This window comes from Pituophis catenifer, unplaced genomic scaffold (assembly GCF_029215685.1).
Source record: "Pituophis catenifer annectens isolate HBS135680 unplaced genomic scaffold, rPitCat1.0.hap2 SCAF_13, whole genome shotgun sequence".
Taxonomy (NCBI): Eukaryota; Metazoa; Chordata; class Lepidosauria; order Squamata; family Colubridae; genus Pituophis; species Pituophis catenifer.
In genome coordinates this window covers 5,760,001-5,772,156 of record NW_027256893.1, presented here as the reverse complement: position 1 = coordinate 5,772,156, position 12,156 = coordinate 5,760,001, and the positions used below count along the sequence as shown (strand labels likewise).

Genomic DNA, 12,156 nt, shown 5'->3' with positions numbered 1-12,156 from the left:
ACAGAGGCACATTCCAGACTTATCTCTCTCAAGGCTGTCTCCCAGGGTTACCCACAGCACCGGAAAGGAGTGATCTCTACAACCCTCGAAATTGCTCCATTGGCAAATGTGATTAATGACACACCCTGGGGGGAGGGGGAAAACAGCATCATCATATTTATGACGGTTGCAGTATCCCAGGATCAAGCAAAGTCATTAGGGAAAGCAGATTCACTTAACAACTGTGTGACTAACTTAACCATTGAAGTGATTCACTTAATAACTATGGCAAGGAAAGTCGTAGAATGGGGCAAAAGTTACTTAACAAAGGTATCACTTTGCAACATAATTTTGGGGCTCAGTTGTGATTGTAAATCGAGGATTACCGGTACCGTGTATTCTTACTTAAACCAACAATTTGGCTTGGTTACTATTATTATGGGATAGGTCCCAAGTTGAAATGGAGCTGATGTGTTAACTTGGGATCAACTCCCCTTTATCTGATTTCCCTTCTGTAATCCACTCTTTTAGATGTAGGATGGCATTGAGAAACCTCAGTGCTTATTCTGAGCCCCAAACTCTTAACGTTAGCATTCTCCACTACTAATAGTATCATTTGTACTAGAAATCTTAAGGGCACCAATTTACCTATTTTTAAAATGTACATCCAGGAATGATCAGTATAAGGGGAAGAACTGACTTCATTTATCAAACACACAACATCCTTACAGAGCTGTTGTCCTTCAAATTCCCTTCTTGGTCCCTCTTGGTTCATTGTCAAAATAAGTAAGTGCATCTTTGGATCTATTTGAACCACCCACCATAATTAACTCCTTTACTTCCCTCTTGTTAAAGCAGACTGGTTGATCGTAAGAACATTCCTCTTTTCTCCTGGGTAGGTAATGTTTATTTTTATTCATTTTACAATTCTTAAAGCCTGCCCCACTTACCAAGGACGTAAATCAAAAAGAAAATTAAAAAAACGATGATGATGATGATCATCATCATCATCAAAATACATTATTTATTTTGGCCAATAAAAATTCTATTCTATTCTATTCTATTCTATTCTATTCTATTCTATTCTATTCTATTCTATTCCATTCCAATATTCTATTCTATTCTATTCTGTTCTGTTCTGTTCTGTTCTGTTCTGTTCTGTTCTGTTCTGTTTTATTCTCAAAACAGTACACAACACAAAAAAATAATCCCAGAAAGCAAAGGTCAATAAATGAACCCCAGATAGTTGCCCACAATTTGAATGAAAATACCGTTAACCTGATTATGAAATTCCCATTGATAAAGGGAAACATCATTTAATTCCAAGATAGTGTTATAATGCCCTACAATGACCAGCCTTTAAACATTAGGTTGTCAGCCCAATTTTCTAGTTTCCCCGTTATATCATTAGTTGAGTTAGTAGTTGCAAGTGTTTGAATTAAAAAAGAAATATTTTTTTTTTTTATCAGAGATCAAAGATGCAGGCTCACACCTGCTTAAATCTGTTTTTCTTTAAAAGAGAAGGTTTTCTTATCAGTTTCCTTGGGGAATTAACTGGAAGTTCTAATCTTCTCACATCATTCCTGCGATGACAGCAAACCCAATATTTCAAAGCTATTCTTTCCAAATTTAACCGATAACTGTCACAAAGGATAAGGGGAGAGACTGTGGTTGAATGTCGGAGTTATTTATGGGTACTCAATATGCAATCAAGACTTAATCAAGTATGATATACACACACACACACACACACACACACACACACACACATATGCATATGCATATACATATACATCATATTCTGACAATGTAATGACTACTTTATTCATGAAACCTAGGATACATATTCTAACATGTATTTTTTCTGACTTTTTTTAAAAAGTTAGATCTTTAGGAAAAATCAAGGTTTCTATTCACTCTGGAGTACAACGTGTTCCTAAATTCTTCTATTTAGTTCTTCTATTATTAGGGGGGTTTTTGCCTTTTCTTTTTTTTTTAAAACAAACTTTATTAAATTATCAAACAATTATAAAAACAATTAAAACCATAATAAAATATTCATATACATAGATCATATCTTATAATTGACATTTCATTTCTATTCTTTTACATATCTATATATATTCTTCTCCTCTGCATATTATATATTTCATAACCTAGTCCCGCATTCATCCTCATGACTGTGAAGTCATTGTTCGTATTTATATGAAATAAGCATGGAAATACACTCCCAATTATCAGTTCTTAATTTAAAACTCGCAACTTGGGTGTCCTCCTGGATTCACGGTTATCTTTAGAAGATCATTTGACGGCCGTGGCCAGGGGTACCTTTTATCAGGTTCGTCTGATCCGCCAGTTGCGTCCCTTTCTGGATCGGGACGCCTTGCGCACAGTCACTCATGCCCTAGTTACCTCCCGTATGGACTACTGTAATGCTCTCTACATGGGGCTCCCCTTGAAAAGCACCCGGAGGCTCCAACTGGTCCAGAACGTAGCCGCGTGGGTGATTATGGGTGCAGCTCGTTACGCCCATGTAACACCTCTCCTACGTGAGCTACACTGGCTCCTGGTGGTCTTCCGGGTGCGATTCAAGGTGTTAGTTATCACCTTTAAAGCGCTCCATGGCTTAGGACCTGGGTACCTACGAGACCGTCTTTTGCCACCAATAGCCTCCCACCGACCAGTTCGTTCTCACAGGGAGGGACTACTCAGGGTACCGTCAGTCAAATTATGTCGACTGGCGACTCCCAGGGGGAGGGCCTTCTCTGTGGGGGCTCCAACCCTTTGGAATGAACTGCCCCCGGAGATACGGAATATCCCTGATCTCCGTGCTTTCCGCTGTGCCCTCAAGACCCTGATGTTCCAACAGGCAGGGCTAAACATACAAACATGTGAATGATTTTTTAAATGTGATCTAATTCTGGGTTTTATTTGATTGACCAAACTAAGTAATAATTTTAATTAGCAATTTTATGATGTTTGTGTGTCTATATTTTTCTTGACTGTACACCGCCTTGAGTCCTACGGGAGAAAGGCGGTATAGAAATATAATAAATAAATAAATAAATAAATAAATAAATAAATAAATAAATAAATAAATAAATAAATAAATAAATAAATAAATAAAACTCACTCTTTACTAAATATATCCTTATCCATTTTCTTTTCGCTTAATCCAATCATACCACTTGTCCCATACCTTAAAATACTTTGAGCTTTCCTTATCCTTTAATTTCAGTGTTAGTTGATCTGATTTCTATTATTAGTTTTAATGGAAAATGCATACTCCTTAAATATGCAAGGAAAACCAATGCAGCAGAAATAATTTTTAAAAATATTAGGCTGTGACGTTCAGGAGAGATGGAGCATTGACCTTGTCCTCAGGCAAAAAACCCAAAAGATTACTCAAAAACTCCTATGAATTCTCCCAAACCCCTCTGAACCCACAGCATCTCACCCCTGTGGAGCACCCACAACTTCTGAGGGCGATCCGTGCCACTGGTTGGTTGTTCTCACTATCAGGAAATTCCTCCTTAGTTCCTTCCTGCTTCTCTCCTTAGTTAGCTTCCATCCATTGCTTCTTGTCCTACCCTCAGGTGCTCTGGAGCAGTGGTCCCCAACCCCCGGTCCGCGGACCGGTGCCGGGCCGTGGAGTACCTAGCACCGGGCCGCGCAGCGGCCGGGGGACATGAACGCTGCAGCGCAAAGGCTCCTGGGCCGTGCGCAAAAGCTCCTGGGCCGTGCGCAAAAGCTCCTGGGCCGTGCACAAAGGCTCCAGGGAAGAGAGCCCCGCGCAGGTACGCACGTGTGGCCCAAAGCCCCCACCCCTGCGCGTGCTCAGCGGGCCACGGTAAAATTATCAAAGGCTGATTGGTCCGCGGCGATAAAAAGGTTGGGGACCACTGCTCTGGAGAATAGGTTGACCTCCCCTCCTCTCTGTGACAGCCCTTCAAATACTGGAAGACTATCATGTCCCTCCTGGTTCTTCTCTTCATTAGACTGGACATACCTACCATGTGGAAGCCCCTCGGATAACGGAACACCACAATGATGTCATTCCTAGTTCTTCTTTTCAGTAGACTAGACGTACACATTTCCTGCACCCGTTCTTCATATGTTGTAGCCTCCACTCCCCTAATCATCTTTGTTGCTCTTCTCTGCACTCTTTCCAGAGTCTCCACATCATTTTTACATTGTGGTGACCAAAATTGGATGCAGTATTCCAAGTGTGGCCTTACCAAGGCCTTCTAAAGTGGTAGTAACACTTCTCGTGACCTTGATTCTATCTCTCTGTTAATGCAGCCTAGGGTTGTGTTGGCTTTTTTGGCCAGCTGCAGCATAGTGCAACACACCAAAGGTTAAATCCCTTTATTTATCAATGTGTTTATGGTCTCTGGATCCAAAGCAGGGGTGAAAGCCAGCAGGTTCTGACAGGTTCTGGAGAACCGGTAGTGGACATTTTGAGTAGTTTGGAGAACCAGCAAATACCACCACTGGCTGGCCCCAGAGTGGGGTGGGAATGGAGATTTTGCAGTATCCTTCCCCTGGAGTGGGGTGGGAATGGAGATTTTGCAATATCCTTCCCCTGGAGTGGGGTGGGAATGGAGATTTTGCAATATCCTTCCCCCCTGGAGTGGGTGGGAATGGAGATTTTGCAGTATCCTTCCCCTGGAGTGGGGTGGGAATGGAGATTTTGCAATATCCTTCCCCCTGGAATGGGTGGGAATGGAGATTTTGCAGTATCCTTCTCCTGGAGTGGGGTGGGAATGGAGATTTTGCAGTATCCTTCCCATGGAGTGGGAGGGGAATGGAGATTTTGCAGTATCTTTCCCCCTGGAGTGAGGTGGGAATGGAGATTTTGCAGTATCCTTCCCCTGGAGTGGGGTGGGAATGGAGATTTTGCAGTATCCTTCCCCTGGAGTGGGGTGGGAATGGAGATTTTGCAGGATCCTTCCCTCAGGAGTGGGGAGGGAATGGAGATTTTGCAGTATCCTTCTCCTGGAGTGGGGTGGGAATGGAGATTTTGCAATATCCTTCTCCCAGGAGTGGGGAGGGAATGGAGATTTTGCAGTATCCTTCCCCTGCCACGCCCACCAAGACACGCCCACCAAGACACACCACGCCCACCAAGACACGCCCACCAAGACACACCACACCCACCAAGCCACGCCCACAGAACCGGTAGTAAAAAAAATTGGATTTCACCACTGATCCAACGGAACCGAATGCCTGGCCAGCTAATCACTGCCCTGAGGCTTGGCACAACAGCATTTAGTGACTACCAATCCTGATTTTCATGCATGAAAAGCTCAGTGCTAATTGTCTTTTGAAAAGAAAGGGGCACCCACAGAAAAGGGCACCCCAGAATAGCAGCAAAGTGTTTCTCAGTCCCAATATCCCCACTTGAGATGGGGGGGGATGGAAAATGACACTCACTGCGCATGCTGTGTTCTCACTGTCTGACAGCCGTTGATGCAGGTCAAACCAAAGAGTCTGTTGAGGGAAAAAAAGAAAGAAAGAAAGAAATATTAGTAATATTTTAATGGAAATAAAACCTTGCAGGGGAGGGCAGAAAGAAAGCAGCTGACTGGTAACTTCTGCCATGAAAAACTGAGATGCAAATTAAGGACGAAGGAGTTTTGGATCTCATCTGTGCGACTGGCAGTAGACCAGAAAAGAATTTATCTCTAATCTCCCCATTACTAAAACTGAGCAGTCCCCTTGGCTGAACTGCTGATGGAGAAGCAAGCTTTCAGAAAAAGATCCTTTTCCCTTGGGGGAAATGCAACCATCTGCAACAAGGAGCTATGCACTTAGGAAAAGTCTGGTAACTTTGTAAAATTTTAGGTGGAGATATTCACCAGGGGGGAAAAAAATGAAGTTTGTTTATTCGATTTCGATTTCATTGGATTTATATACCGCCCTACTCCCGAAGGACTCAGGGCGGTGAACAGCCACAGAATAAAACACATAAATGCAAAAATTTAAAATAGAATAAAAACGAATTAAATAATTTGGCTGAGACAAATTTAAAATACCCAATAATTTAAAAATAAATTAAAATTTACATTTAAAAGGGGAAAAGATTTAGGCCAGGCCAGCTTGATGAAATAGATTTTATTAGAACAGCTGAGAATTAACTCATTCTCAGCGTAGTCCAAACTAATTCAAAACGAATTCTTCGTAACACAATTCTTCAGCCTTATCACCAACCTTGGTCTAATTAGGCAACCTGCCAAAGGCTTCTCTTGGCAAAAGTTCAGAAGCAGTAAGACGCCGACAAGAAATAAATGCAGCAAGACAAGAAACAAATTCCACTATCGAGGAATGGACTTTGAAGATGGCCAGTTTTGCAGAGATGGTGAAGATTTCAGCATATCTAAAAGATCACTCACAAGAGACTTATGAATGGGAGTGGAAAAAGTGGATAGATTATGTGCAGAACAAATATCAGACTAGGAAGTATCAGATAGCTTTTATCTGAAAGTGTTATATAAAGATAGAAATATTTGAATTTTGTGAAGATGAAAAATATATTGGGGATGGAGGGGTTCAAGTTTTATAAAAAGGGGATTTTGATTTGGATTATATTCTATGGAAGTCCGGGGGGGAGGGGTGGGTTAGGGGGGGTTGGGGAGGGTTAGGGGGGTTAGGGAGGGTTAGGGAGGCTAGGGAGGGTTGGGGGGGAGAAATGGGGAAAAAATGTAATTGTAAAACTTTTCAATAAAAAAAAAAAAGAAAGAAATCTATCAATGTTGTTTTCTGACAAAGAGCCCCAAGAGCCATTGCTGGTCTTTTAAGCCTTATGGGAGGGGCCAATCATCTCTTGGCCTTACTCCTGAGTCGTCCTTTTTGCTTTAGCTGCTCTTGCCTTCTGGCAGCTCTTCTCATGCATGCACTAGGAACAGGCTCCTCCTGTTCCTCTGTCTCTCTGCTGTCTGCCTTTGGAGGCTCCGGAGTCAGCACATCACTCCCAGATGGTCCTGGCCCCATCTCTGCCTCTGACTCAGAGCCCTCGTCCGGGCCTTCCCCAGTCTCCAGGGCTGGCCCATTGTCCTCCCCAGCCTCCTCACTGTCAGACTCCGCTGCCAGGTCCACAGGCTGCTGGCGGACCACAACAGGTGCTTTGGAGACTAGGTTCCTTCAGGTCTTCCAATGGTGCACCCATCACCGCTACAAGATTGTGCTCGTTTTGTCTACATCACTTGTCACAAATGGGGAAGGGCCACTCCCTTGAATTTTTTTTTTTTGACTCTTCCCGCAGATACCCTTCGTTTATCAAAATGCTTCATGTGGTCATATTTCATGGATCCCCAAGACTATAAAGCAGGGTGGATTTGATTTAAATCGAGTTGATTTAAATCACAATTTAAATCATGATTTAAATTACTAGTAAAAAGGCTTGATTTAAATCAACTTGATTTAAATCATAATTTTTAAAGAGCAACTATCATCTCTGCTACTCCTTTGACCCACTGTTGACTCACCGATAGTCCCAGTGTTGCAGAATATACAGCCTCATGCTACATAACTAAGCTCCATTTCATGCTGAATAAACTAAATTATTTATGTATCTTAAATAGAAAACTATCTTACGATAGATTTTACCCCCAAACTTTTTTATTAAAATAAATTCGATAAAAATAAAAAAAATCCGATTTAAATAAAAAAAAATCTGATTTTTTTGATTTTTTTAAAAAAATCATTGATTTTTATTCACCCTGCTATAAAGTGCCATCTAATCATCTAATTCTACTCATCTGATTTCTACTCTTTTCCACTTCTGCCAGGAATGGCAATTTTCCTCCAACAGGGGGCAAAGCTTTCCAAAAGCAGGATTCAAAAACAATTCTTAGAAATGTAAAATCGAAAGCCCACAAACGTTAACTGATTTTTGTACTTTTTCTTTTTTTAAAAAAAAAGCCATCCTCTGTTACCTTGACAACTACTTTCCAAAAATAAAGTAAGGATAATCATTGTTTTATGGTGGTTATCCTCTCCCTCGAGTTGTTATGACAACATAAAAGGAAGAAATGTAAGATTTCATCAAACGACTTTTCCCAAAGAGGCTACTCAAGATTTAAAGGTTCTCAACATGCGTACACTCAACACACGAAGAGGGAGAAGATAAAAAATGTAGGAGATGACATGGGTGAGCCTGAAAGGGGGGAGGGGTCAAATATGTCATCAGCCTCAAGTCCCTTCATGCCCACCAGAGAGCTAAGTCCAGCCCTCCTTGAATTCCTTGGACTCTTATCTATGGCCAATTCACTTTGACCATTAGTAGTTTAGATTTGTTGTGATCAAGGCCCAAGTAGTGATTACCAAACACAATTCAGTCCTCAACAAACTTATTTTATTAAAACAGCTGAGAATTAATTCATTCTCAGCTTAGTCCAAAACAAAATTCTTAATAACCAGTCCTCAGCCTTATCACCAACCTTTGATATCTTTGGCAACCTGCCAAAGGCTTTTCTTGGCAAAACCCCCACAAAGTTCAAGAGACGCTGACAAGAAGCACTGGAATCAATGTTGATTTTCTACAAAGAACCCAACGGCTCTGCTGCTCTTTTAAGCCTTCTGGGAAGGGCCAATCATCTCCTGGCCTTACTCCTGAGTTGTCCTTTTTTCTTCAGTTGCTCTTGCCTTCTGGCAGCTCTTCGCATGCATGCACTAGGAACAGGCTCCTTCTGTTCCTCTCCCTCTCTGCTGTCTGCCTCTGGAGCCTCCGGAGTCTGTGCATCACTCCCAGATGGCCCTGGCCCCATCTCTGCCTCCGACGCAGAGCCCTCGTCCGAGGCTTCCCCAGATTCCAGGACTGGCCCATTGTCCTCATCAGCCTCCTCACTGTCTGACTCAGCTGACAGGTCCACAGGCTGCTGGCGGACCACAACAAGATTCTCCTAGAGAACTTAAGCTTGCAACAAACCTTTATATCCATTTTAAACTGCCTGGACTTCCTGATTTTCCTGCGCTTGACAGGAAATGGTTTGCCCTTCTTTCTTTTATTCCCATTTCCCTCTAAGACAGTGGTTCTCAACCTGTGGGTCGCGACCCCTTTGGGGGTTGAACGACCCTTTCACAGGGGTCGCCTAAGACCATCGGAAAACACATATTTTCAATAGTTTTAGGAATAATTTTATGGTTGGGGGTCACCACAACATGAGGAACTGTATTAAAGGGTCGCAGCATTAGGAAGGTTGAGAACCACTGCTCTAAGACAACTCAAGTGGCTGCATTTCCAAAGTTATGAACACAGAATAATAAGGTTGGAAGGGACCTTGGAGCAGGCGTGACATGCTACTGGTTTAGTCCGGATCGGGTGATTCGGTAGCGATTGTGGCAGGTGGTTTGGAGAACTGGTAGCAATGGCGGCGCGAGCCTCCGCCCACCTGCCTGGGTGTCGTTACTTCCTGGTTTTAACCAGGAAGCAATGTGTTTTTTACTCTCTGCACATGCGCAGGCTTTGCACATGTTCCGCCCTGTTGTTCCGCCAGGCCGGACTATCAATACAATAGTTTTAAATTGGGGTATTTAAATTTATTGGGGTTTTAAATTTGAGCCATTTATTTAATTATTTTAAATTTTATATCATTGTTTTGTTTGTGTTTTTAAATAGGCTGTACACCGCCCTGAGTCCTTCGGGAGAAGGGCGGTATAGAAATAAAATTATTATTATTATTATTATTATTATGTGCAGAGGGTCTGCACCAGTGGTGGGTTCCTCCTGGTTTGGCCCGGTTCTCCCGAGCCGGTAGCGGTGATGATATAACGTCACCGAACCGGTTCTGCCCCCTGCACCCCCCCGTGCCCCCGCACCTCCCTGCGCCCCCCACCCTCGGCCTTATTCTTACCTTTTATTTGGCCCCACCCCCATTCTATTGCTGCCTCCTGAGTCCCAGCTGATGGCTAGAGGGAAAAAAACTGTTTAAACTCTTGCTGCGGGGCTTCAAAGGGCCGTCCTACAGCTGATCAGTGTTAAAAGAAAACAAATGAGTAGACCAGTGCCTGCAAAAATAAATGGGCAGACTGGTGCCTGCAAAAAACAAATGGGTAGACCGGTGCCTGCAAAAAACAAATGGGTAGACCGGTACAGCTCTGCAAGCAGTTAAAAGGCTGGTAGACCAGTACCTCTGCTAAATCCTAAAGAATTGTCACATGACCATCAAGCCACGCCCACAAAATAAGCCACGCCCACAGAACCAGTAGTAAAAATTTTTAGAACCTAGCCCTGGTTTGCGCACGCTTGTGATGTGGCGCATGCACTTCCAAACTGGTAAGGAAGGTAAGTAGATTTCACCCGTGGTTTGGAGGTCTTCTAGTCCAGCGGCCACTAACCAGTGGTCCGCGAGAAAATTTTGGTGGTCCGCAGAAAAATTATTTGCATTTTTAATACTGGACCAAATACTATTTATCTTTTTAAAAAATTCATATTGGTGATGCGCAGGATTTAAAATTATGAATTTAGCGGTCCCTGAGGTCCGAAGGGTTGGTGACCCCTGTTCTAGTCCAATCTCCTCCTCAAGCAGGAGACTGAATACCCTTCGGGACAAATGGCTGTCCAGTCTCTTCTTGGAAACCACCAATGAGGGAGCACCCACAACTTCTGGTGGCAAGCTGTTCCACTGATTAGTTAGTTGTTCTCACTGTCAGAAAATTCCTCCTCTGTTCTAGGTTGGTTCTCTCTCTGCTGATCTTCTACCCGTTGCTTCTTATCCTGCCCTCAGGTGCTTTGGAGAATAGGTTGGCCCCCTCACCTCTTTGTGATAGTCCCTAAAGTACTGGAAGACTGCTAATTTATAACTTTAGAATTATGAGTTGGGAGAAGTTCTGTAATGGATAAAAGGAATGATCTTGAGGAAAAGAAGGAAGACCTCACCCAAGACAACAGTTAGAGAAAAGAAATCTGAAACAGGGGCCAAAGTTTAACTTGAGAAAACATCTCAGACAAGACCCTTCCCAGTTCTCACAAGGATAAAAGGAGATTTAGACTTGCAAAATTCTGTTTCTGCAACCTAAAAGTAGCCAATAAAGAATATTTGTAGCTCAGGGTTGAAATGAGGGGTCCTGGGTGCTCTCTGAGCTTGCTTGTTTTCTTCCAGATGTTCCATTACCCTAACTAGGTAACATCAGTGCTAGTCAAGAGTGGGGTTTAAAGAGCAAACAGGATGTCAGGCCTGGAAGCCATCTTTTGTATTAGGCCTTCAAGACCTGCCACCTTTACTACTGTGGGAAACTGGGAGCGGGGATTGTATGGAGCATGGGTGATGTGTAGTCAAAATAACATTCCTTTCACAAGAAGTCAAGGCCAACTTGCCCTGCACCTGGAGGAATGGAACTGGGAGGCATCTCCAGTTGGAACGATGTTTGATTGGACCTTGTGATGGACATGTGGATGTTGGGCAGGGACTTGAACTTTTCTTTGGGTGGGGAAAGCCTGGAAACTTTCAGATTCAGGTTTTCCCAGATGTGCCAATATGACATCTCTAATAAAATGTAGCTTTGAGGAATTTCAAGCCTCCGAGTTTTCTTTCGTTGGGAGTATTACTGGGAACCCTGACACAGGACTCCTTACTAGCACTGATGATGTTACGTAGTTAGGGCAAAGAAAACAACCAAGCTCAGAGAGCACGCAGGACCTAAAAGTAGCATTGATAAGCTGACAAGTTCTCACCTCTTTGAGAACCCTACACGTAGTCCTTGAGTTATGGCCTGGAGTTACCAGCCTGCTCATTCTGGCCTTAAGTTGTAATGTTTGTAAAAGGGGCCGGTGACATGACCAACTGGATTTTACGACTTTTTTTGTGGCAGTTGTTAAGTGAAGGTGGTAGTCACAAAGCCAACACTGCAGTCATTAGGTGAACAAATGGTTTGCTAGAGCTGCAGTTTTGCCAAAACTTGGAAGTGTCAATGTTTGGCAAAACCATCAGACAGTTGTAAATACGGCCATGTTGCCGAGCATCTGAAGTGTGTGTGTGTGTGTGTGTGTGTGTGTGTGTGTGTGTGTGTGAAAGAGAGAGAGACAGAGACACACACAGAGAGAGACAGAGAGAGGCACAGAGAGAGAGACACACACACACACGCACACACACACAGAGACAGACAGACAGACAGACACACACACACACACACACAGAGGCACACACACAGAGAGAGAGACAGAGAGAGAGACAGAGA

The 12,156-nt window shown here is 43.1% G+C and overlaps 1 protein-coding gene across 1 annotated transcript in view; it reads right to left on the bottom strand.

Moving 5' to 3' along the window:
* The window catches only part of NECAB2 (N-terminal EF-hand calcium binding protein 2), a 208,632-nt gene that overhangs the window by 21,941 nt on the left and 174,535 nt on the right, over positions 1–12,156 (bottom strand). The window contains exon 9 of the mRNA XM_070953191.1: positions 5,419–5,472. Coding sequence (XP_070809292.1) covers positions 5,419–5,472 — 54 coding nt within the window. The remainder of the gene's footprint in view (positions 1–5,418; positions 5,473–12,156) is intronic.